The 27,786-nt window shown below is 40.5% G+C and overlaps 1 protein-coding gene across 1 annotated transcript in view; it reads left to right on the top strand.

Moving 5' to 3' along the window:
• LHFPL1 (LHFPL tetraspan subfamily member 1) overlaps positions 1-27,364 on the top strand; it is a 46,521-nt gene extending 19,157 nt beyond the window's left edge. The window contains exon 4 of the mRNA XM_026478849.4: positions 26,369-27,364. Coding sequence (XP_026334634.1) covers positions 26,369-26,550 — 182 coding nt within the window. The 3' untranslated portion in view covers positions 26,551-27,364. The remainder of the gene's footprint in view (positions 1-26,368) is intronic.
• Positions 27,365-27,786: the final 422 nt, after the last annotated feature.

Genomic DNA, 27,786 nt, shown 5'->3' with positions numbered 1-27,786 from the left:
TAAATTATATTTCTCTACATCCTTTATGCACTTTTACCCAGAGTCCTGTGACCAGTATGGGGAAACCGTATCTACAGGGGGATTTTAAATTGTTAAAGACCGATGATCTGTCATTCTCTGAAAAAACTCCTAGTTCCTATTACTATTTCTTTCCGAGGCACTGTTTTCCAGCTATAAATCAACGGTATCTCTTTTCACTCTCTACCAAGGATATAACAAGAGGTAATTTGGTTTATACCAAGCATTAGGAACCTAGATTAAATATGGGGAATTGTTACATTGTTACTGGTATGTTAATGGCAAGAACTGTCAAATATTAGAATGGGTGACAGAAGTAGCTCTGGACTCTTCTATGGTTGCCCATCCTCACTGAGAATGGCTTAAGTTCACTAATGTGAACTGGGAATAAATTAGTCTCCAACTGAAAGACTTCAAAATATTTTCCCAACATACTATGCTGGAAGGGAGTAAAAGGCGAAATGTCTAGGTTTCCTTGAGTATTCTCAATTATAGGGGAGGATTTTGGAACAATGAGGCCACCTATTCCCTACAGCTTATGCTCCAATATTTCCCTTTCTCTCTGTTGCCTCAAGACTGTTTTTTGAGTCCCATTTGACTCATTTTTGCAGAAAGGAGTTTTTCACTATACAAATATAACATGAAGGAAGGGTTATATAGAAGATGTGACAAATGTGGACACAGGAATGTCCAGTGTTACTGGCTCAGGGCATAGCTGACTGGCACCTTCTGCCATAGGTGAAGGAATGAGTAAATATTTGGGGGCAGGTTCTGAAGAAAAAGGAAGGAGGCCACTGGTCCAGCCAGTCAGGACAGAGAAAATTGAAGATTTAGCACATTTCTCCTACTTGGTTGTTAGACATATAATTCTCCTTTTTAGAATAACAACTTTATTGATATACAATTCACAAACCATAAAATCTGCCCTTTTAAAGTTTACAATTAGTGGTTTTCAGTACATTCATAAAGTTGTGCAATCATCATTACTATGAAATTCCAGAATATTCCAAAAGAAACCCCTTACCCATAAGCAGTCACTCCCCATTCCCCCTGCATCCAGGCCCCAGCAGCCACTGTCAATATAGATTTGGCTATTCTAGAAATTTCACATAAATGGAATCAAATAATATGTGGTTTTTAGGTCTGCTTCTTTTACTTAGCATATTGTTTTCAAAGTTCATCCATTTGTAGCATGTATCAGTACTTCTGCTTTTCATGGCTGAATAATATTCCATTGTATGGCTATAACAAATTTTGTTTCTCTACTCACCAGTTGATGGATACTTGGGTTTTTCCACGTTCAGGCTATTATGAATAATACTGCTATGAATATTAGTGTGCACATTCTTGTATGGACATATATTTTCACTTCTCTTGTGTATATTTCTAGAAGAAGGATTGCTAGGTCAAGTGTGAATCTATGTTTAAGTCTTTTGAGGAACTGCCAGGCTGTCTTCCAAAGTGACTGCATCATTTTACATTTCAACCAGCAACGTGCAAGGGTTCCAATTTCCCAACATCTTCACCAATACTTACTTTTTGTTTTTAAAAATTATATAGCCATCCCTGTGGGTATGAAGTGGTATCTCTGTGTGATTTTAATTTGCATTTCTCTGATAACTAATGATGTTGAGCTTCTTTTCACTTACTTATTGGACATATCCCTCTTAAACTTCCTTGGAGAAATGTCTATTCAAATTCTTTACCTGTTTTTAACTGGGTTATTTGCCCTTTTTGTTATTGTTGTTGAGTTGTAAGAGTTCTTTATGTATTCTGGAAACTAGACCCTTTTCAGATATATGATTTGCAGGTAGTTTTTTTCCCATTCTGTGGGTCATATTTCACTTTCTTGATGATATCCTTTGAAGTACAAAGTTATTTCATTTTGATGAAATCCAATTTTGTCTATTTTGCCTTTGCTTCTTGTGTTTTTGGTGTCATATCTAAGAATATATTGCCAAACCCAAGGCCATGAAGGCTGTTTTGGCTATTCTGGATCTCTTGCATTTCCATGTAAATTTTAGGTTCAGCTTGTCAATTTTTGCACGAAAACCAGGTGGGATTTTGATAGAGATTGTGTTGAATCTGTAAATAAATTTGGAAAGTATTGCTACTTTCACAATGTTAAGTTTTCCAATCCAAGAACACAAGATGACATTCCACTGAGTTAGATCGTCTTTAATTTCTTTCAATGATATTTTGTGGTTTTAGTATACAAGTCTCACACTTCTTTTGTGAAATATATTCCTAAGTATTGTTTTTTTTTAAGATTTATATATTTATGAGAGAGAGAGAGTGGGGGAGGGGCAGAGGGAGAGAATCTTCAAGCAGACTCCCCACTGAGTACGGAGCCCAGTGTAGGGCTTGATACCACAACCCATGAGATCATGGCTTGAGCCGAAATCAAGAGTCAGATGCTTAAAACTGAGCCACCCAGGCCCCTGTATTGTTTTTGATATTATTATAAATGGAGTTGTTTTCTTAATTTTATATTTTGATTGTTCATTGTTAGTGTATAGAAATACAAATGATTTTTCTATATTGACCTTGTATCCTGCAAGCTTGCTGAACTCCTTTATTAATTCTAATGATATTTTTGGGTAGATTTCTTAAGATTTTCTATATACAAGATTATGTCATCTGAGAATAGAGAGTTTTACTTCTTCATTTCCAATCTAGATATCTTTTATTTCTCCTCATTATCTCATTGCCCTGGCTAGAACCTCCAAAACAACATTGAATAGAACTGGTGAGAGCAAACATCTTTATCTTATCCCTGATCTTAGGAGTAAGGCATCCAGTTTTTCACCATTAAGTACTGATGTTAACCATTTTTTTTATACATGGCTTTCATTAGGTTGAGAAAGTTCTCTTTATCTATTTCTAGTGTGTTAAGTGTATTCATCATGAAAGGGTGATGAGTTTTGTCAAATACTTTTTCTTCAACTACTGAGATGATCGCATGCATTTTATTGATTGCTCTTCATATGTTAAACCAACCTTGCATTTCAGGGATAAACCATAGCTAGCCATGGTGTATAATCCATTTTATATGTTGCTTTGGTTTGTTAGCATTTTATTGAGGATTTTTGTATCTATATTCATCAGAAATATTGGTCTATAGATTTCTTCCTTGTGATGTGTTTGTTGGGTTTTGTCATGAAGGTAACATTGGCCTCACAGAATGAGTTGCTACTTTGATTAATGTAAGATGCCAAAGTAAAAAATTGCAGACATGATTTGTACATAGTCATTTGGCAGTGTTCTGCACTAATCACCACCCCCAAGGGGCGAGTTCACAAATGGGCAATTTTGTGTGTGGCGGTCTTTGTTTTAAGTTGATGGCCATCAATTGTGTTTACCACAGAATCATTATATTTCTCTTTTCACTCAATATTTTTTATTGTTTCTTTCTCCATTGCGTTCTCCTTTATTTACCTTTCTCCCCTGCACCATATGTCTTCCCAAGGGCTCTGGCTCCCCTCTCCTCAGTGCACTGAATACTGTTGTTCTGTGAATCCTTAGAGATGAAGGGATTGCTGAATCCTGCTTGAGTCAAGTTCTCCCAGTTCCTTTTTTGAATCACTCTTTCAAATTCTTCCAACTGCCTAAGTGTCTCTTATCCATGAGCCACATTTCCTGCCCATATTCTTCAATAACAGGCCTCTGTATTAGTGCTTTTCTGGTTAATGCTGAAAAGAAGAGACAATCTGTGCCATCCTTGATCCTTTCCTGGTCAGCTGCCCAAACATACATGACAGTGCCAACTGTATCAGCAGCTGTTCCCTTGTAATATAGAGATGCCAGGAGCAGCAGCAAAACATGTAATAGATTTAAAAAATATATTTTATGATATGTTATGAATACCAAGGTTTGGAAATACCAATGCTAGAAGTACAGCCTTTCTCTTTAGACCTTTCTTTAATACTCTGGAGATCCTGGTAGTGTGGAAGCACCCTCGGCACACCTTAGATATTGTTTGGATGGATGAATGAAATAGGAGAAAACTACCCTTGGTATCCAGTATACAGACTTTTGTTTCTTTTCCCTTGAGAGGCAACATAGTAGAATGAAAGATCATAGGCTTTGGAGTCAAATATCTCAGTTGCTATCCAGGCTCTGTCACCTATGTATTTGTTGTGGAGGTAAAGTCACTTAACATTTGTGTCTCACCTTCCTTCTCTGTAAAATGGGGGCTAATAATAATACCTGTCCCAAAAAATCTTCTCCAAATGAGAATTTTCACACTTCACCCAGTAGTGAGTTTTTCTACTCTCTTGCTTGTGTATTTTGAAGAACAAAATTTAATAATCATAATAATACATCTTTTCCATTAAAAAAATACCCATCCCACTGTTGTTACAATGAAATAATAAAAAATATATTAAAGTACCTAGCACAGCATTTGACTTAAAGTGGATGGTGGCCTTTAATATATAGGAAAGCAGAATGTGCTGGAGGGTAGACTATCAATCGGTGGCATTACTTTGATTCTGCTGTAGGCTCTATACTCTACTATGCACTCTGTATTTTGGATAAGAAGTTTCACAGAGTCAAGAAAGACATGAGGCCTACCCAAGGAAAAAAGCTTCTTACCCTGACTTGCTTGAGAGAGATGAAGGGAATGTGGAGGACAATGGAAGTAGGCATTATTAGTCTGCCAACGTGATTCTGAGAGTAAGTAAAATAGAAATTGTACTCTGAGACTCTGAATGGCCTCCTTCATTTTCCAGTAGAAGGGGTTGCACTTGTGTCTTTAGCTCCTCTTTACCTGGTTTTCCATTCAAGTTATCCTCAACCATCCACAGTTATGATTTTTAGTCCTAACCTGAATTATCAAAGATACAACTTGTATTAAGGCAGCAATCTTTATGTCTGTATTGGATTAAAGATGGCCACAAATTCTCTGATGCTCTTCCAGTAGAAAGCCTGGGTCTATCTCTACTACTTATCCCCTAAATCTGGGCTGGCCTATAACTGCTTTAACCAATAGAGTGTGGCATAAGTGACATAAAGCTCATTCTAGATCTAGCCTCTAAAGAACTTGTAATTTCCATGTTGGTTTCTTGGATCTCTGAGCAATCATATGAAATATTTGACTACTCTGCTGGAGGGACCAAATGGAAAGTCCCCGAATGCTTGGAAATAGAGAGAGGCCCAGCTGAGTCCAAACTTCCAACCATTCCTTCCAAGGCACCAGACATGTGAGTAAATCAGTTCTAGGTCCTCTATTCAAACCATCTGAATACCACTGAATGACTCTAGCTAAAGCCAATTGCAGTGGAGATAGCTCTCAGCTGAACCCTGACCAAACTGTGACCAACAGATTCATGAGATATAATAAAATGGATGTTGTTTTAAGCTACTATGTCCAGGGGTTAGTCGGTTATACAGTAATGGTTGTATAACAAACTAACGAGAAAAATGCCAAATCATATACATATAAATTTAAGATTATTATTTTTAATCAAAAGTAATTTATGTATGTGATAAAACAGTACATAAATGTTTAAAATGCAAACTCAAAGTCTTTTTCCTAACCCCGACTCCGTTCCCCAAAAGGACCATTAAATTTTTTTGTAGCTCTACAGAATTTTTAATAAATATAAAAATATGAGTATATCTTTATTTTGTTCAACCAAGATCATATTATGTATCTATCTAGCTATATAACTATACCACTCTGAACCTTGCATTTTTCACTTACCAATATCTCTTGGAGAGCTATCAATGTTTATAGATGTTCCTTTTACATTTTAGGCATGCCATATTTTCCCATTGTAGAGAGAGCATAAACTCTATGAAGGCAGGGATTTTTTCTGTGAGATTAAGTAACTTGCCTAAGGTCACTCAGCGATAAATCAGCAGAGCTGGGATTCAAATTCTAGAAGCCTGGTTCTAACTGACTTGCCATGTTCTGAGTCTTGCTATCCAGTGTGTTAGCCTTTAGCCACATGCTGTTGTTGAACGATTGGAATGTTAGGTTGATGGGACTGAATGTTTAATTTAATTTAATAAACATTTAATCTTGTTAATTAATTTAATTTAATTTATTTAATTTTATTGATTTAAATGTAATAGCCACAGTGTGACTAGGGGCTACCATATTGGAAAGCAGGGCTTGAGAATCTGTTCTTAACTGCTGTGCTCCTCTGCAGAGAAGAAAGAGCCTACTAAGGAGACTCAGAAAGAATAGCCAGAGAGACATATAAAGAAAAGTAAGAATGCAGGGTCACAACAGCCAAGAGAAAGAGTGTACATCGAAGAAGAGGGTGTAGGCAATTGTGTTTAATACTGGTTCAAGTTGCTAGATGAGGATAGAGAAGTGACCAATGGAGTCAGCCAGAAAAGGTGACCTAGAGGAGCAGTTTTGCAGTTATAAATACTGGAGTAATTGTGAGGTGAGGAAAATGAAAGCAGCCTGTATAAACAATTCTTTCAAAAGTTCAAAAAGTTTTGCTACAAGGGAAAGCAGAGAAATTGTGAGGTGAGGAAAATGAAAGCAGCATGTATAAACAATCCTTTCAAAAAGTTTTGCTACAAGGGAAAGCAGAGAAACTGAGCAGTAGCTGGAGGAGAATGTATTAAGGATTAAGAGAGGCTTTCGCTAAATTGGTCAAATACTTGAGTCATGATGATAATGATCCTATAGTGGAGAGAGATTGATGCACAAAAGCAAAGGCCTTGAGAATGTGAAGGTACAATGAAGAGGACCCTTGAATGGAGACTTCATTTCAGCTGGTTTCCAAATACATTTATTTTAGCTTCACTGTGATTTTCAAAATCCTCTTTGATTCACAAAACTACTAGGGAATTCCTTCATATCCAATGGCCTATCACCCAAACAAGCCCCACTGAAAATTTCGAGAAGCTAAATACTTCTAATGGGACATAGCTGTTTTCAAACTACCTTGTAAAACTACTATGTTATCAGTAGCACTTTATTCTAAGGTAAGGGCTCTACCTGCCATCAATGGATCACATCTGCAACATGTTCTCATGCATATTATCTAACTGATTTTCAAAAGTGCATGGATAGCAGATGGTAATATACCCATTTTATAATGAGGAAACCCTGAGGTAGGGATAGGTAAAGTGATTTGTGTAAGGTCATACAGCAAGTGAAAGGCAGAACTGTGAATGGAGCTTATCTCCTAATTCACGGTTTTGTGTGTGACTACAATGACTTTTCCCCTCTGCATTGGTGAGGGTAGGTATTGAGTCATTTGAGAATTTCTCCTCAAGATACACTTTAGCTCTATTGTTTTCAGAAACAAATGTCTGAAACATCGTGGAAAGTACCTAGTATTGCATCTTGTCTCCTTCACTTCCACCCTCAGCCTACGTCCCCCATCCATCTTTTAGTATAATCAGGGTACAAAAACAGAAGGTGGCAGCTGAACCTGACAGGATTCTGGAAGAGGTTGTAAGTGGAATGGACGTGTGTAGAAAATTCTAATGTGCCTCTAGATTTGACTTGCATTAATAAAGACACCTACATTGTCTTGCTAAATTTGATCATAAGCAAAAGATATATAAAAGCTTTTGTTTCATATGCTCTAAGATGATACACAGTCTTCCACTCTCTGGTCTTCTAGTGTTATCTACTCCTTATAGTACTACTTATCTTAGTCTGTCTTCTTAAAAGAAAGACAGTGGGTGGGGCAGGAAAGGGAAATAAAAGATCAGAGGGTGTTGGTGAAGACATAGCTCTTCAGACAAAAACACAGTTGTATAAGGAATCCACAAACTCTGGCACCCCAAAAGTTTTATTATCACCAGCTAGACTCCAAGACCTTGCCTTTACTGCCCACCTGCTTGCACTCACAGACCTTTGTCCCACATTTTTCCTTGAGCTCTTCTTTCCAGCTTCTCTCTTAACTCAGACAAATGGACAGTGAAAGTGCCCTTTGAGTGATAGTGACTACCCTGACAAGACCTCCAGCCCTCCCAGATCATCCAGACCAGTTTTAACTTAACCCCTGACTTGGAGTCTGCACAGAGGACCATGGAGTGACCTCTAGAATGACCGATGACTACCTTTATTATAATGCTAAGATCTCCACCTAAGGTGGAGCCTTAGCCTCATTTATATAACATACAATGTATGTATAGGCATGGTTCCTTAAGGCACATTTGTGACCTTATGCCTGCCTCTACATACAATGACAAGGCTTCCCTATCTAAATATTCATCCTCACCCTAAATAAAAGAAAACCATCCACCCTTGCTTGGGGACTCATGGCTTTGGAAGCTATTCCCTGTGACCTCCTTATTTGCTGCAAATAAAATTTACTTTGTGCAACAACTCAACCTAGTGCAGTTTGACTCACCAAGGAGTGAATTCCTGTTGGTCGGTTACATGACCACCTTCCTCCCACTGCGTCTCCTGTTTCTCGGATTTTCTCTCATGTCTCCTGGTCTATCTTCCAGGTCCCCTGCTGTCCTTATCCCCCTCAGTGTCTGCTCTAACACCCTGGAAACATATCTTACCTGGCTCTCACCCACCAGAGTCATCAGTTGAGCAGTTTAAGGAATTGATTCCCTTTCTTCTTTTCTGCCATTTAAAGAAGAAATTAACTTGCATGAAACCATAAGAGACACCCCCCCAAATAGCCAAAACAGTCTTGAGAAAGAAGAACAAAGCTGGAGGTATCATGTTTCCTGATTTCGAACTATAATACAAGTCTATAGTAGTCAAAACAGTATGGTATTGACATAAAAGCAGACACATAGATTAATGGAACAGACTAGAGAGCTCAGAAATAAACCCACACAAATATGTCAATTAATTTATGACAAAGGAACTGAGAATATTCAATGGGAAAAGGAAATTCTCTTCAATAAGTGGTGTTGGGAAAACTGAACAATCATATACAAAGGAATGAAGCTAGACCACTATCTTACACCATACATAAAAATTTGCTCAAAATGGATTAAAGACTTAAACATAAGACCTGAAACTAAAAAATTCCTAGAAGAAAATGTGGGAAGTACGAAAGTAAGCTCCTTTGAAACATAGGTCTTGTCAATCACTTTTTGGATTTGACACAAAAAGCAAAGGCAACACAAGCAAAAATAAACAAGTGGCTGTATGTTAAACTAAAAAGCTTCTGCACAGCAAAGGAAACCATCAACAAAATGCAAAGGAAACCTACCAAATGGGAAAATATAAATGCAAGTCATATATCTGATAAAGGGTTAATCTCCAAAGTGTATAGAGAACATACACAGCTCAATAGCAACCCCCCCAACAATCCAATTTAAAAAATGGGCAGAGGATCTAAATAGGCATTTTTTCAAAGAAGACAGACAGATGGCCAACAGGTACATGAAAAGGTTTTCAACCTTTTCAACCTAATCACCAGGGAAATGCAAATCAAAATCACAATGAGATATCACCTCACACTTGTTAGAATGGCTACTATCACAAAGACAAAAAATAACAAGTGTTGGTGAGGATGTGGAAAAAAGGCAACTCTTGTGCATTGTTGGTGGGAGTGTAAATTGGTACAGTCACTGTGGAAAACAGTGTGGAAGTCCCTCAAAAAATGAAAAACTAGCACTACCACATGATCCAGGAATTTCATTTCTTGCTATTTATCTGAAGGCAATGAAAACACTATCTCAGAAAGATACATTGAAGCATTATTTACAGTAACCAAGATATGGAAGCAAACTATGTATCCATTAATGGATGAATGGATAAAGAAAATGTGGAATATGTATACAATGGAATATTATTCAAGAATAAAAAACAGAAGGAAATCTTGATATTTGCAACAACATGGATGGACCTTGAGGGCATTCTGCTCTGTGAAATAGTCAGATAAAGACAAATACTGTATGATCTATAAAGCCAACCAAACCAACCAACCAACCAACCAACCAACCAAAGTCACGGATACAGAGTACTGATTGGTTATTGCCAGAGGTGGGGGTGGGGGTGGGTGAAATGGGTGAAGGGGCTCAAAAGGTTCAAATTTCCAATTATAAAATTAGTAAGTCTTGGGGATATAATGTACAGCATGGTGACTATAGTTAATAATACTGTATTGTGTATTTGAAAGTTGCTAAGAGTAGATTTTAAAAGTTATCATAAGAAAAATATTATAACTATGTATGGTGATGGGTGTTAACTAGACTTATTGTGATGATTCTTTCACAATACATGCAAATATTGAATCATTATGTTGTATACCTGAAATGAATATAATGTTATATGTCAATTATATCTCAATGAAAAATAAATAAGAAATTAACAATCAAATATTTAAAGCAGTAAAAAACCCCAAACACTAATCAGGAGCTTACACTGAGACCTACAATGCGAGGGACCTTGCAGGTTAATCAGTGGCTTATTTACAGTTAGTGAGACCCAGTAGGGGTAGGGGCCTTTGAAAGCAGGGCTTTCAAGGCCCACAACAAGGGATTTGGGACTAGCTTCCTGACTCTCAGGCATATTGTAGGTGCCTCTCAATGGCAGTCCCATACCTGTTTGTTGAATGAATCATTCATTCGGTAAGAAGGGGAAAGTCAGACAAAGGCTCTTAGCAACAGCCCTGTTAAACTTTCCCACACATTAATTTGATTAAATAAATGAAAGATTAAAGCTGAGAAAGGTGTTTTGATGGTTGTTAATTAAATCTGGCCATCAAATAGAAATTTCAACAACTTGATCCCACACAAATGAATCCTCAGCCCAACATTAAATTAATGCATTTCACTCCACCTCCTACTTGTCCTTCATCAAGCCTCTAATTGGCATCAGCATCAGTGGGAGGCAGGGAAGAAACCCAAGGGCAGGTTGCCTAGTGGTAAGAGCGGGCTTTAGCACAGCTGCATCCTTAGCTCTGTGACCTTGGGCCAGTTTCTCAGCATGTGGGAGCTTATTGCTACCTCCTGGGGTCATCGTAAGGGTTAAATGAGATCACACATGCAAAACACCTAGTACAGTGTTTGGTATACAGTTACCAGTCAACAGTTGTTGGCCAGTATCATCATCATCATCATCATCATCATCATCATCATACCAATTGTTGAAATGGAAATGTTCCCAGTACTTTTCAGTAGTTTTCAGAAAAAGGACACACTACAGCAACGAGACATTATTTAACACAAGATGGCTTAAAAACACAGGTCAATAGTAGAAAGCCCTGCTTTCAAATCTGAGCCCTGCCACTTACTGGCTGTGCATTTTGGGGCATGCTATTTAACCTCACTGTGGGGATTGATAAAAATAGTTTTCCCCATAAGGTTATTGAGAAGATTAAGTCAAGTAATACATGCGTACAAAGCATTTAGCACAATAGGCTGCACTAAATGTAACTTGTGTTAGTAGGTAGTCGGCCCAGTTCTCAAGAGCCTCCTTACAGAGGATGCCCCAGGCTTGGCTTCTGGGAGGGAGGGAGAGACCCACTCCTCTTGACAAAGGCCTGCAACAGAGGCTACCCAAAGGCCTTGTGTGTGCTCTCTGTGTTTCCTCTCTCAGAGGCCCATTTCCTTTGCTCTCTCATCATTTCCTCTCATTCTTGCCAGTTCAAAGCCTTTTATGGTGACTCGGGGTTTGGACTTTATGGGTTTAGTTTCCAGGCATTTCCTGTTACCTTTCCTCCCTATCAGTTTCCTTCGTTGTAGAGGGTCTGTTTTCTTGTGCTCAGGAGGGCACAATGAGGCGGCTTCATACATTCTCATGTCCACAGAGGGGCAGCAGAGTGTGGTAGAAACAGTTCTGGCCTGGGGATCAGGACAGCTGTGTTTTAATTTTCCGAAATTTGCTTCAGCATGTCACTTCCCTACCCTGAGCCTTGGTTTCCCTGTTTTTGTAGACAGAGTGTTGAAATAGACTGATGAGCAACCGAAGGCTGCAGACACCCACCTAGATCCCTGCTGTGACCTACCTTTGTGGTGAAGCCTTTGATCAAATTTCATATTTATCTATTGTGGTCTTAAAAAACCAGAAGGTTAGGGCGCCTGTGTGGCTCAGTTGGTTAAGTGTCTGCCTTCGGCTCAGGTCATTATCCCAGAGTCCCGGGGTCGAGCCCAGCGTCATCGGCTCCCTGCTCCGCGGGGAGTCTGCTTTTCCCTCTTCCTCTGCACCTCCCTGTCCTGCTCATGTGCAATCTCTCTCACTCACTCTCTCTCAAGTAAATATATAAATTTTTTTAAAAACTCAGAAGGATAAACCAGTCTACTTAAGGCAGCCGTCCTAGAGGAGAGGAGCCTTTTATATCACTCACCCATGGGAGTGAGGGCCAGGGATTGACCCAGGGGATTGGGGAAAGCAACCCACTCACTGGGCAACAAGAGCTAGAATGCCCTGGGGAGCCTGTCCTTCTGGAAAACTCATGGCTCAGGTGTTGCTTAAAGCTTTTCAGTTTCCTCCTGGCTCACAAAAAAAGGTTTCCATCCAGAGAAGCTGGGCTAAGCTGGAACAGGCAGGAGGGAAACAGTGAGTCAGGGAGCAGCATAATTCAACAGCATATCCCTGGTGCCTGGCACACGCTTGGCGCTCTCTGAATGTTGCGCTGAGTGGAATGAACAAATTGCAAGGTGGCGCTGTTGCCATCTTACTGTGTGACCTTAGCCAAGTCATTTCAGCTCCTTATATTTTTGTGCTTTTTACTGAGATATATTTGACCTCTAACATTGTGTAAATTGAAGGTGTCCAACATGTTAAAATGATACATTTCTATATTGTAATACGATTGCCATTGTAGTGACAAGTAGCACCTCTATCATATTACATCATTATTTCTTTGTAGTGGTTGGAATAATTAAGTTCTAGTCTCTTACCAAGTTTGACGATTATAATACAGTGTTATTGTCTATACTCACTATACCATGCATTAGACCCCTAGGGCTTATTGACTACTTGTTGCAAGCTTGTACCTTTAAACAACATCTGTCCTATCTCCCGACCCCCCACCAGCCCCTGGTAATCACCATTTTATTCTGTTTTGGACCACTTTGGCTTTTTTAGATTTCTCATATACATTTCACTTCTTTAAACCTAGCTCCCGCCAACTACAGTGAGGATGATTTTATCTACCTTTAGGGATTGTTTTACCCATGAAATGACAAAGTGCACGTAAATGTGCTTTACGAAAACATTTCTGCCTTTCCTGAAAATAGCCTGCATGATAAAAGGGTATTTACTCCTGGAATAGTTGAACCCTAAGGTAACTTCAAGTCTGGTGACTCCAGAGGACTTAGGAAAAGACCTCAAAGGGCAGGGTCTCTGTTTCACTTGGCCTTACTTCCCCACTTAGCGCCTTGTAGAGAGTCTCGCAGGCTCCCTGACTGAAACAGTGAATGCAGAATTGTGAACTCGGTGTCGGTCCATCAGACCACCACGAGGTGGCGGTAAAGTCAGGTGAATGCATTCTGTTCTGGGCTGCTTTCTCAGTCCCCCCCTCTGGTCCTCAGGTCAAAGAATCTGATTCATGTTTCTTCTCCTTGCTTCCGTTTCCTCCACTAAAATTTCCTTCTATAAACCTCAATAACAGTCTTCTTTGATCCCCTCACTTTTAGTGAGTGTCTTTCCCTGGCTACTCAGGAATGATTCAGTATTCTAAGCCTTTTGTTTAAAAACAGAAACCAGTTTTTTAAATAGGGATGTTAGTACCGTAGTGCCCATTTCACGGGACCTTGTGAGGATGGAATAAAGTGACGTACCTAAAACTTAGTACAGGGCCTGAACTCGATAAATGTCAACAAGAACTGCCATTATTTTTATTGTTATTCTTACAGGTTAGACTGACCCAGGTTACTTAATAACTGAAATAGATTTCAAAAGCAGGAACCAGAGGGAAAACCGGAAACAGTTCTTTTATGTCCTCGGGGCAGTTCTCTGGCAAAGTTAGAGTTACATATTAGGGGTGGACATATATGTCCGTCTGCTGTGTTGCATGACTTTTTCAAACCATCTTTACCAAGTCCCTCCCAGGTGAATTGGGAGAAATTGCATACAAATGTATCTTTCAAGAGAAAGCCTGTAGCATTGCATCAAGCACACTGTATGTTCTTTTTTTTTAAGATTTATTTTATTTGAGAGAAAGAGAAAGAGAGAGCGCATAGAAGGCAGGGGCAGAGGGACAGAGAGTCCTAAGCAGACTCCGTGATGTGGGTTGGATCTCAGGACCCTGAGATGAGACCTGAGCTGAAACCAACAGCTGGGCACTGAACCGACTGAGCCACCGAGGTGCTCCCCCCAAACCGTAGGTTCTTTTTTTTTTTTTTTAAAGATTTTTATTTATTTATTCGACAGAGACAGAGACAGCCAGTGAGAGAGGGAACACAAGCAGGGGGAGTGGGAGAGGAAGAAGCAGGCTCATAGCGGAGGAGCCTGATGTGGGGCTCGATCCCATAACGCCGGGATCATGCCCTGAGCCGAAGGCAGACGCTTAACCGCTGTGCCACCCAGGCGCCCCCCAACCGTAGGTTCTTAATTCAAGTTTGACTTTTCCTCTAAAAGTTGGACCAGTTTGAGCTAATGATATGGTATTATACAGGTGGCTCCCCACTGCACTGTGCATTGCAATCATCTGGGCCCTCTCCCCAGAGATATAATTCTATAGATTTGGAGCAGGGCCTAGAAATATGTATGTTAAAGCTTTCTCCAGACATTTGTGGCAACAAGTGGACTAGTTGAAAAGTGTTTAGCTGAGAGGAGAAGGGGCCCAGAAGTATGGATCACTCTAGGTGCTGTGCTGAATGCTTTATATGTTATCATATCATTTGACCTTCACAGCTGCTCTGTGGTGTCACCTCCATTGTGCCCATGGGAGAGCTGAAACTCAGAAATGTTAAATGACTTGGCCACAGGTTCAGTTCGTAAATGGCAGTTCATGGTAGCAAACACCATTCTCTGTCATCCTCATCCAGGACCTTGTTCATGCACCACATGACTTCCTGAGAACACATGGGCTTGGCCCAGTCTCTACTCTCTGGCTATGTGGCAAACTTGATCAAATACTTATCTGTTTGCTCAATGGCTTTCTCTATAATGACATATCTGCCTCTAGCTGGGACCTGACGAATGAATAAAACAAATACAAGAGGATTAAATGAAATAATGAATAGAAAAAGTGCCTGGTAAATTGTAAAGTGCTATACACATATTGGGTGGTATTATTTGTGGCATTGGTTGTTACCCAGATATACCGGGCCCAAGGAGAGATGTAGGGTCTGTACCTATTGGCCAATGGAGCATGGATAGAAATAGCTGATGTTCAAACCTGGCCTTGCAGGTATGGGGCTAAGTCAATGGCTGGAATGAGGGTGCATGTGCTCCTGAGTCCTGAGCTTTGTCAGCTTTCCCGGTCTGGCATTCTACATTCGTAAGTATTTGAAGATTCTGTCAAAAGTATGTAACAGTAGAGCAGTGATGTGGCATGCTGCAGGTGGTAAGGCCGTGTGCGCCATTGCTCCTTCCTCTTTCTGGACTCCATCTTTGTGGTAGAGGCTGCAGTGACTGCCGTTCAGTCTTGCTAGAGGACATCGCTCCAGAAGATCAAGTCTGGATCCTGGCAGGCACACCCCCTTGAGGATGAGGCTACCCTGGGTCAGTGATCACCCCGAAGGTAGCCGGCTGCATGCTTGGAAGTAAAGTCTCTGGTTCCCTGGCCTGTGCTGGGAAAGTAAGAGGGCAGACTCCCAAGGTGGCTAAACAGGAGAAACGGAAGAAGAAAGGACGAGCCAAGTGGTAGATGCAGTACAACTGGTACTTTGTCAATGTTGTGCCCACCTTTGCCAGCTCTGAAATCCATTGTAATCCTGGCTTTCCCCAGTAAAGTCACTTAGTCCAGTCAGAAAGAAAAGTATATAACAGTCACTCAGTAAGCATATGAGATCCTGAATGAGACACCGTACATAATTTTAAGAATTCAAGAACATAGTCTTCAAGAAGCTTTGATGAGACATTTTATATATGTCTCTGTATATACATACATATATATATATATATATATATATATATATATATATATATATATATATATATATCAAATACAACCGTAATAATATCAATCCCAACCCATAATGATATCAATCATTAGAAGGAATAAATACTGCTAAGGCACGTGAGAACTCTAGAACTTATCTTCTTTCTCTTAGTATCAATTTGCATCTGTATTATAGAAAACAATCCGTGACTCTCTCCATATTTGTGAAGATACTACACACCACTCTTTTGATCTCTCTCACATTCTGTGGCTACAGTGATATTTCGAAAATGCAAATCTGATGTCATTCCCATTCTTTAACAATAATTCCCCATTGCCTGCAGGATAAAGACTCCTTAAGCATGGCCTATAGGGACCTTGGCCATCACTTCCATCAACACTCAAGCTCCTCCTCCTGCCCAGCCACCCTGAAATACCATGTTCTTCCAAACCTTTGCAACCTTGCATGTGTTCTTCCCATAGTTAGGAACACCCTGCTCCCCTTCCTCAGCTAGGTAACTCCCTACTTTTTTCTTGAAAACTCCCTGCCCCTCTTTGAACTGCACTTGATGCCCCTCATCTATATCATTGTATCGCTCTATGTCATAGCACTTATCACACTAACAGTCTGTTTACTTGTTCCACTTCTGTCTCTGGCTCCCTTTCACTCAATCTAGTTTGTTGATCTTACCTATGCAAGAACAACATATTTAAAGAGCTTACCACAGTGACTTTATTAGCTGAAAAAGTTCAAGTGGATGCAATCAGAAATCTACTGAGCAGATGCTAGAGGAGAGGGGCCAATTTCTTAGAGGCCAAGTATCTTATAGAGCTCATGTTGAGTCAAGCAGGTCCAGTACTTGGTTTTTGACTAGTACTTTGGGAAGAGTACCTATTTTAGTCCATTTGGACTGCTGTGAGAGATGCCAAAGACTGGATGGCTTATAAACAACAGAAATATTTTTCTCACAATTCTGGAGGCTAAGAAGTCCAAGATCAGGGTGCCAGCAGATTTAGTGTCTGGTGAATTCTTTCTTCCTGATTCATATGTGGCAAGCTTCTTGCTGTGTCCTCACATGGCAAAAAGGGGTGAGGGACCTCACTGGGGCCTCTTTTATAAGGGCACTAATCCCATTTATTAAGTCTCCGTCCTCATCACCTAATCACCTCCCAAAGTCTCAACCTCCAAATACCATCACATTGGGTGTTAGGATTTAACATATGAGTTTTGGGGGATGCAAACATTCAGTCTATAACAATTTCCAAAGCTCTTCTGAAATGCTGCTTCAAGTGTAGTTTGATGGACTATGGAAAGAACAATACGGAGGGACATGAAAGTTTATTCAGGGGTAGGTGGGGGCCAATCCTGAGAAAGACCCAGAAGCACAATTTAAGTTGACCTGAGACTTAATTCCTCCTCTTTATCCCCCATTGAAGAAAAAGATGATCAGAGTAGCTAAAACTCAGGATAGTTATGCAGGAAATAACATAAATAGGAAAGACTGGTTGGCAACATACAAGGATGGGTCAGAAGCAAATGTTTAACAGTGCCGTTGAAGATTTCAATGGAAGGACTCAGTTTTTTCAGCAGAAGTGTAAGAAAAAAAATCAACCATACCAAGGCATCTCTGTCACCATGAAGATTTGACTTTTCACTAAGTGCTACCCTGACTTTCTAACACTAGAAATAGTGGCTACTAAAAAAACATGTTTACCTGAATTATTGAAGTTTTCAAAGGACTTTTTGTTTTGCCTTTTCAAACTCTGGCAAGGGAGCCTAACAGGCTTCTGGAATATTCAATAGGTTCTGGGCCTCCAGTCTGGGTTTCTGTTGAAACTCATGCCCTGCCTGGAGAGTGAGAAGAAAGGTGTCCTCAGGGTGTTGGCTATCTTTTTACTGGGAGCTATAGTGGGGTGAGGGATGGATAGGGTGTTTGGCAATTCCCTTGAATTCATTGGCTTTGCTTTATTTTTTATAATTATTCATCTGTGCTGAACCTAGCAGAGAAAGTTCTCTCCTCATTTAGCTTAGCTGCATTGAAAATATTTTTATGCTGCTACCTATGGAGACCCTATAGTTAGCAGTATCTCTCTGAACAGATGGGACCACCAGCTTCTTCCAAACCCTTGCTGCCTGTTTAACACAAAATGCAAGTCCCCATGGCAAAAATATGTTGAATAAGCAAATAGCAACCCTATCCTTCCCCGCCCCCACCACCACACACACCAAACAGCAGTTTGGGAGGTGGGTTGCAGCCCTGGTTTCATAAGCTCAGATGGTGCTACACTGATCGGAGGAGTAGCTAATTTTCCTGAGCTGGGTCTGCTCTGGAAAAACACCACCTTTATTAGGAAGTGGTCTGTTGCAGAGCTCAGCCTGTCCACTCATTCCCTATGTACCAGGTTCTCTAGTGTTCTAATCTTACAGTAATGTTTTTTAAACAAACTCCCCCTGCCTTTCTTTTCTTCCTCTTCCACCTACCCCATTGACTATCCTTTAGACTCTTTCTTTTCTTTGATCTTTCTCTAGTTCTTCCCCCTTTCCCTCCATAGAATTCCGAAGGAATCTTAGGCATCTCTCTGTAGCTGAGGTGATTGCTCTCAGGGCCAGTGCAGGCAGACTGCTTTGATATGATGAAGGCTGTGAAGGCCCTCCAGGTGGCTCCTAGACAGACATCTCCGCATATCTGTTCTGTCTCCTCTGGAAGGTGAGGTTGAGGGCAATATGCTGGTTCCCATTGCAGGTCCTCCTCTATCCTTGGGGTCACTTTTTCCTTTATTTTGCCTATAAGGCTAGAGCAATGTCTCTCAAGTTCCCTGGTTATTGGAGTATATTAGATGATAAAACAGAAGTCGATATTGCTCTCTTCGCATTCTACCTGAACCACCTCCCAAAATCCTGACTCCATGAGTTCCTAGAATTTGGATGTCATCTTTGTATAGGAATAAAGTCCCCAGTCCACACTCTAGAGCTGTTTACATTGTTAAACAGCTTTATCCCTTCTTGCTCTACCCCACAGCTCCAAGCTACTTCACAGTTCTTAACCCCTCCATCAGCCTCTTTCTTACCACAAATCCAGGGCTCCTTACCTCTGATCCTGGGTCACAAGCAGAACTTTTCCTGGAGTAGTAGCTCTCAGAACTAGACTTTTGCAAAAATTTGTGTCAAATCAAAACTTCATATATCTGAAAGTTCCATTTCATCTAACACTAGTCAGTGTTGGAAGTGTTAGTGGTCATTATGTACTTGCTATGTCCTTGCTCCCTTGTCTCTTCCTCCAAACTTTGAGGGGCTTAGATTTTCATCAGATGATTTTCTAAAAGGGAAGACTTGAGAAACCTAAAAGACAGACTTAACTCACTCTTTTTAAATGAAGACTTTAACAAAGCAATTTAAGATTCATAGCAAAATTGAGGGGAAGGTGCAGAGATTTCCCATATGCCCCCTGCCCCCACACTTGCATAGCCTCTCCCATTATCAACATCCTCCACCAGAGTATGGTACACTTGTTGCAATTGATGAACCTATATTGACATACCATACTCACCTAAAGTTCATAGTTTACATTATGGTTCACTCTTGGTGTGGTACCTTCTATACATTTGCACAAATATATATTGACATGTATCCACCATTAGACTATTATGCAGAGTATTTTCACTGCTCTATCAACCCTCCATGCCCTGCTTATTCATCCCTCCCCAAATCTACCAACTCATGGCAACCATTGATCCTTTTACCATCTCCATAGTTTTTTTCCTTTTTCAGATGTCATACAGTTGGAATCCTATAATATGTAGCCTTTTCAGATTGGCTTTTCACTTAGTAATATATATTTAAGTTTCCTCCATGTTTTTCGTGGCTTGATAGCTCACTTCTTTTTAGTGTTTAATAATTCCATTGTCTGGTTGTACCATAGTTAATTTATCCATTCACCTATTGAAGGATATCTTGGTTGATTCCAAGTTTTGGCAATTATGAATAAAGTTGCTTTTTAGTGTTTAATAATTCCATTGTCTGGTTGTACCATAGTTAATTTATCCATTCACCTATTGAAGGATATCTTGGTTGATTCCAAGTTTTGGCAATTATGAATAAAGTTGCTATAAACATCGTTGTGCAGGTTTTTGTGTGGATGTAAGTTTTCAGCTCCTTTGCGGAAATACTAAAAAGCATGATTGCTGGATCATAATGGTATAAGTATCTTTAGTCTTATAAGAAATTATCAAACTGTCTTCCAAAGTGGGTTTACTCTCTTTATGCCTTTTCCCTCTTTATCCAAGCAGGACTCCTTTCTTTAGATTAGTTCTCTAGCGTTGTTGGCTTCTAAGGTGGCATTCTGAGCATGCCCTCTGCAAAGAGACCCTCTCTGTTAGACTCTTTCCTACTCTGATTCCCAATCCTGATGCCCCCACCAATACTAGACCCTACCAAAAGCATCAGCCTGTGGCTTACTCCTCCCAGTAGTTCATAATGATCCATTTATAGTTGGCCAGACACCATGTCCCTAAGGACATAGGACTGGGGCTCTATGGAGGGGGATCAGTTTAAGTAGCAGCCAGTGACAATTTGTTCTCTAAACAGCAGAGATGTAATAATGTAACTTAATGCTGAATCAAAGAAAATAGAGTCAAACTCCAAACCAATTTGATTTGCAACTTGGAATAAAAGCAACGTGTCTTGATTTAAATGTCATGCCCACTGCTGAGTGATGATTTAATAACTTTTATGAGGGATCTTGTCACAGCAAATTCAACACTGGAACAGAATGACTCACAGATAGAGTGTTAGAAATTATACAGAAGAGCACAAAAAGGAACAGGCTTCTCTTAGGGCTCCTCTAGAAACTTTTGCGTAAAGCTAATTTGCAGTTAGGACCTCTTTTCTCCCTCTATCCTACTACCCAATCTTTCTCTTCACAGATACCTATGCATGTATGTAGACACAATCCCCAGCTGTGATGTCAGCTCACTGCACTGTTTTCTGAGGACACGAGAACAATTCTAGCATGGAGGCTCAGAACTGGTGCAGTCAGTCTGAAAGGTGAGGCAGCAGTGAACCTGGTTATTTTTGAAAGGAACCTCAAGAACTCATCTGGTCTTTATTGCTCTGTCTCTAGACAGGTTCTTAACTACTTTCTTCAATTTTAAGGATGAGAGAGCTGAAGTCCTGTGGAGTTAAAACATTTCTTCAAAGACTCCTGTCTCCTGACTTGCAGGGAATCAGTGCTTCCTCCTGAATACCTTGTGAGATCTCTCTCCTTGACCTTCCCCAGCATCCCTGGGCTAGCATACTAGAAGGCTCAAAGCTGACCATGCCCCAGTTCCAGTCAGCTTCCCAGGTCAATAGGAAACCATGCACAGCTGTTCTTAAGGAAAAAGATTCCATTCTGTTGGCATAATTGTTCAGCTATCAAGATTCATTTTGGAGGTAATTCAAAGTGTAAATATCTGGTGTTTGCCTAGATGACGGTTGCTTAACCTCAAAAATACTAACATTTTTGGCCAGATCATTTTTTGTTGTGGGAGGCTATTTTATGTATTGTTGGGTGTGTACCAGTGTCCCTGTCCTCTGGTTAACTGGTCTCTTCCTACAGTATACAACTGCCTCTAGTCCCTTTTATACAGAGATTTTAGGTTAATCTTCCCAAACTATACCTCTAACTCAGCCATTCTTAATGGGAAGCAATCCACTCCACCCCCACTCCCAGGGATACTTGACAATGTCTTTTTGTATTTTCAGTTACCACAACTCAGCGGGGAGAGATAAGGTGCAGACATCTAGTAGGTAGAGGCCAGGGTGCTACAATGCACAAGACAGCCCTCCCACTCCTCCTCGCCTCCCCACCATACAACAAAGATTTTTTTGGCCCAAAGTATCTACAGTGCCAAGGCTGAGAAACCTTGTTCTATCATGTCATCCTCTGGTCAGAAAATTTCTATTGTTCCCCATTGCTTGTGGGAAAGATGCCAGATTTCATGGGTCCTCCTGGTCTATGTTCAATTTATTATTTGCCAACTACAGCTCCTTTTCTGAAGCAACTCTGAATGGAGTACTTTTTCTGAAACCTGTGGTCAGCTTTCTCACTTACATAACTTTGCTCACACCAACCACTCCGACTGCCTAGAATGTCCACTTCCCACTGCTAAGTAAAATTGAAATGCTATTTTCTCTATAAAACACTACCTGAGCATGAATTCTCCCAGATACAAATAATTCTTTTCCTAGATGTTCTTGTAGTATTTCCATCATATGTCTCTTAAAGCATTTATCATGTTCATAGTAGAATGGAAATTTTGAGTTGGAAGGGGCTTTTAAAAATCTGTCTAGTGACGGGGCACCTGGTTGGCTCAGTCAGTTAAGCATCTGCCTTTGGCTCAGGTCGTGATCTCAGGGTCCTGGGATCTAGCCCTGTGTTGGGCTCCCTGCTCAATGTGGAGTCTGCTTCTCCCTCTCCCTCTGTGTTCTGTCTCTCTCTCACTCTCCCTTTCTTGCTCTCTCTCAAGTAAATAAATAAAATCTTAAAAAAAAATCTGTCCAGCAAAATTCCCTTCACTTAAAGAAAAGGAAACAGAGACCCAGAAAGCTGAAGTGATTGGTTGAAGACATAGTTTCCCATAAGTCTTTGACCATAGTAACTTGTATCCTTGGCTCCACTCTCCTGGTATGGTTGAAATAGATGACCATGGACTTTCAGTCTTGGCACTCACATATGAACTCTGACACTTCTAAGTTGACAGAGTAACTTATCTTTCTGAGACTCTGTTTTCTCAGCTGTTAATGAAAATAATCATGGCTGTTGTAAGAATCAAATGGGATGGTGTATTCAAAATGTGTGGCACATGGTAGGTACTTAATAAATATTTATTAGATGAATAGAAGAATCAACAGTGCTTTAGGGAGTAGAATTTACAGATTGGTGATGGTCCATGGGACTTCACTAAAAGGTGATTGGAGGTAAAGGGTGGTATCTCATTATTACTTCTCCCTATTGCACCCTTCCATAGAAAACACAAATTTGTCTGTAGGCCATCGGACCAGTGTCCAAGCTTTCTGTGGAGTAGGTGAATACTGACAGCAGCTCTCAACTTGAAGATGTAGTTCTTGAAAGGTTTGTTTTTTTCTCCCCTTTTGCAGTGTCACTGATATAACCTCTCTATTCCCTTAAGCAAATAACAGGTAGGGTTGTGGGGAAAGGGTTGGATAGAAGATATTTTTCCTCTATTACTCCTTGGCTCCCTGTGTGGCAGTAGCTGGGAGCTTAGGTGCTGTTCAGTGGTCTAATAAGAGTCTCTGAGAGCGAAAACTCTGATTGCATTGGTGTGGCCATGGGAGCACTTTGGTGCTGGCTCCTAGCCCTGTGATACCTGGTTCTGACATGACTTCAATAAGGTTTATTGAAGTCCTTCTAGCCAGTTCTTCACTCTGGAGCTGCCCACTCCGTCAGCTTTCTTCCTGCCTAGAGCTTTGGGGTAATGGCATGCTATGCATTTATTCCCTTCATTTACAGAAACAAGTCTTTCCCTGGTCCCAGGGTTCATGTATCTAATAAAAATATCCCTGCTACTCTAATGGGGGGATGACCTGACAAGCAACTGAAGAAACAGAATGAGACTTCTGATGCCTTCCCTGGACTAGATTGGGAGCATGCCAGAGAGGAGGAAGTTGCCTGACTGTGGTTCTGTCTACTCTACCATGTGAGCACAGATTTTGGTTAGAGGGGCTATGGGAGAAGCTCAGGTGAATTTATTACAAATTAACTTAGGAGCCCCCTCTTTTGGGTTTATAGGTCAAGTGTCCTGTAAGGGGGAAAAAATGCCTTTTGGGAGGATGAGGAAACCAGTAGAGAGGACAGAGTACCAGATTGAGAGTAAAGAGACTTGGTCTGGATCCCTGCCTCTACCTCTCTGATTCTGAGAGAGTTCCTAGGGCTATCAACTAAGCCTCACATTCCTGTCTGTGAACTGGGTACAATAAAATCTTCAGTCTTCCTCCTAAGGATGGCAAAAGTTGAAGGTTTGCCCATCTCTAGAGTTTTCACCTTGTGAAAACCACAGCATTATATAAAGCCTCCTACTTTTAGTGAGTGAGGAAGTATGTGTGTATGTCTAAGAGGAGGTGTGACAAGGTGGGAGGAGGATAGAGATTTATTGGCTGCTTGCTTCAATATGGTATTTTTCAGTTTACTCTTCAGAGTCCCACCATTATTATTCATGTTGAGGCCACTTTGTAGATAATTGAATTATTTTCTCTAAAAGGGTTCTTGTTCAAATTCACTCTAAGGATTGCATTGTTTCCATATCTACAGTAGTCTGGCTCTCAGTATAATTTTGTGTGGGGCCATGGGATTGCAAGGAGTTATATGACTGCATCCATCTATTGGTAAAGTACTATCTCTGCTGAAGAACTAAAGTTTGACATTTGTCATGGCAGGCGATAAGGGATTCACTCATTCATTCAAGTACAGAAGGAAATATACACAGTACTAATAAGGGCCTTTGAGGAAGGAATTTGACTTAAGGAGGTCAGGGAAGGCTTTGCTAAGGAATTAATGATTGGGCTGAGCTTTGAAGAATGACTGAACATTGACTAGGCAAAGAGAGTAGTAGGAAGTATTTGTGTACATGTGTGTATGCAGTAAGCATTTTAGGCAACAGAATATGCATAGGCCTTATGGTGGGAAGGATTGTAGCACATTCCAGAAACAAATAGAATAATACTACTGCTGGTTTTGTAACTTTAATAAAAATCAAAGACATAGATTTGTATGTTGAGGATTAAAAATACAAGTGTACCCGTATTTGGAGTATTGTTAGGCTAAAACATGCATAGTGAGCATCCACTGTTTATAGACCATGGGAAGTATTATCAAGAAAGAAACAAATACATCTGCACTGTTGAGCCAACAGTCTGGAAGGGGGTACAGGGCAGATGAAAAATATTTGATATGCAAATTTTCCTCCCAACATTTTGTCCAACAGGTACACCCATGTAAGGGATGTATAAACAAACTCCTGGAGGGCTACTTGGTTGAGGTGACTTGAGCCCACTAGGGTTAATCTGGAAAAGCTTCCTGGAAGTCCTGGATAGTGTTCTGAGGAAGATATGAGTTGGTGAATAAGAGGAAAGAAGCTGTTTCTGGCAGGAGAGACAATATGAATAATAATTTGGTGGTGGTAGAAACACTATTTCTGAGGTGAGAAATTTGGGATAAATTAGGTTGGCCTGAATGGAGGAGCAAAGCAGCCTAACCTGGGGCCATCTTATACTCTTTATATGACATGCCAAATAGTCAATTAAAAGAAGGAAAATTAAGGTTCACCGAGCACCATGTGAACTGAAACAACTGGTTATTAAAAAGTAAATTGTCAAGAGGACCAGTCTTGGGATCTCCAACTGACTGACTATAGTCAGGACTAGCTTTCTGCAAGACTGTGAGGTAGGTGAAGGTCACTGCCTACCTCTTTTCTTGGGGCCCCTCTACAATTTTCTATCACTGGCATCTACTCCAATTTCTGGGGTCTTGTTTGCTTAGGCACTTGATTTGAACAATTAGTTGTTACTCTGCTCCCTTATAAATTAATAGCTCTCCTTTCTTTGGGCATTGACATTTTCTGAGGGAAAATTCTCCGAGAAAACATAAATACTACAAAGGACAGAATCTACCTCTGATAGAAAGGCAGGTGGTGGAGTGGATGTTTTTGAGCAGGTGACCTTTCCTATTACCCTTAAAATTTAAACTACTGCCTTACAAGCTTAGCCTTGATTCCAATGCATATTTCTTCCCTGGATACTGAAAGGGTAGGTTAAGATAAAGGCATGTAGCAAGAGGCAAGGGATTTTTATTTGTTTTGTGCCTGTCAAATCTCCTGATGATGCAAAATACGGTTCTTTGGAAATAGTCCATGCACTGCAGTACATCTGTGTGGTGAAGAAAGGTAGAGCTTTAGAGTTAAGATTAGCCAGGGTTTCTATCCTGACTCTATTGCTGTCTAGCTGTGTGATTTTTCACAATTAACTTAACCTGTGCCTCAGTTACCTCATCTTACATAAAATGGGGCTAATAAGAGTGCATATCTCATATAGTTACTGTAATCATCAATGAGATGTATGTCTAAGGAGTTTAGCATAGTTCTTGACACTTGATCAAGTTGTTCTTGTCATCAGTTTCATTAATGGCACCACCACCGCTACCACCCACACCACCCCCAGGTTCCTACTGTAACAGAATAAAATTCTATAACTTCTTGCTAAAGCAAATACCAGCCATCAGCAAAAGAGGAAAGGAGGAAACAGGAAGCCCAGTTGCACTCATTGTTTCGTATTCTCACATTAACCCTAACACTCCAAGGAGAATATATGAGAAGACAACCCAAGACTCATGTCTCTGTCCCTATATCTACAGGTACCTGTCGGCTTGGCTGGGCCTATTACTGTGCTGGAGGTGGAGCAGCTGCAGCCATGTTGATCTGCACCTGGCTCTCTTGCTTTGCTGGAAGAAACCCCAAGCCTATCATGCTGGCGGAAAGCATCATGAGGAACACCAATTCTTACGCCATGGAGCTTGACCACTGCCTCAAACCTTGAGTTCTGGCAGAAGATTGGAAAGGGTGGGAAAGAGAAGGGAAAAGGGCCTTGAAAGGAGGAACTAAGACTAGGCCACTTGCTACCCACCTGCTATTAGTGTAGCCTCATGTTTGCATGCTTTTTAAGTCACCAATCATTCATTTTCCCTTTCCCTTAAGCCAGTGGGTCAGTGGCTATTTACAAAATTCATCAAGAACAATGATTCTCTCACATGTTTACCTAGCTGGTGAGTACCCACTAGCCCTGAAGTCCCAAAGTGTTCCTTTGTGCAAAATAAGAAGATCTCACCTGAAAAGTAACTTCACAACCAAGCAGATCTTCGGAGTCCTACAGTTCCTGTCTATCACTTAAAGGTTGTGTAAGAACACATGTGCAGGGAAGACCAGGAGATGAACAGGGCTGGTTCCTACCACTCCATGCATATGGCCCTCCCCCTAGTATTTATTGCCATTTCCAAACATCTATGGAGTGCCACTGCTCAAATTTTTGTGACTTTCTTAGGACTATACCTTGACTCTTCCTATTTTCTCCTGCTTTTCTTCCTTTCCAGTTGTGCAGAAGCTTGTGGGGAGGGTGACTCCCAATGGGAAAAATACTAATCAAGGGTGACTGCATATAGTCTAAGACCCCTTCCTCATTATGCTTTAGAATATTCATAAGAGTTCATTTTGTGTTCTGGCTGGGTGAGTGGCATCAAAATAGTAGCAAATATTCCCTAGTCCCTTATAGATACAGAAATGGTGTTCATCCGATGTTCTGAGCAGAGACGGGCGTTTGTTATACATTCAATAAATATGAATTCACAACGATGATGACAAGGATGTTTCTGCTGGCTCCTTATTAAAATTTCTATTACAGTTCATTTTTATTGACTAGGAAATTCACAGTGACCTTTTGCTGCTATAGTCATTCCTAGCATGATATAAGTCTCTCTGCCCGTTTCAAAGACGGCTCATCAAATACTTTCCCCTCCATCTGGGGTGAATTAGACATGAAAGAACACAGCTTTGGTGTCACCTAGGGCTGATGTATTTTTAGGGCTGGCCTCCATCCCATCTATGTTCAAGTGTGATGGATGGTGTAGAAGAACTTGGTGTCTCCCAGGGACAGAATTTGTCTCCCCCTCCCCAATTAATTCGGTCCAGCTCTATTGTTCCATAACTATAGCTTCAGGGATTAGGGAGAGCCTGTGACTCAAAAGGCCAGCTCATCTGTTTCTATTCTTACTCACTCCAG

The sequence above is a fragment of the Ursus arctos genome, chromosome X, assembly GCF_023065955.2.
Source record: "Ursus arctos isolate Adak ecotype North America chromosome X, UrsArc2.0, whole genome shotgun sequence".
NCBI classification, from domain to species: Eukaryota; Metazoa; Chordata; class Mammalia; order Carnivora; family Ursidae; genus Ursus; species Ursus arctos.
The sequence above is the reverse complement of the archived record's forward strand: the minus strand, read 5'-3'. Positions and strand labels throughout refer to the sequence as shown.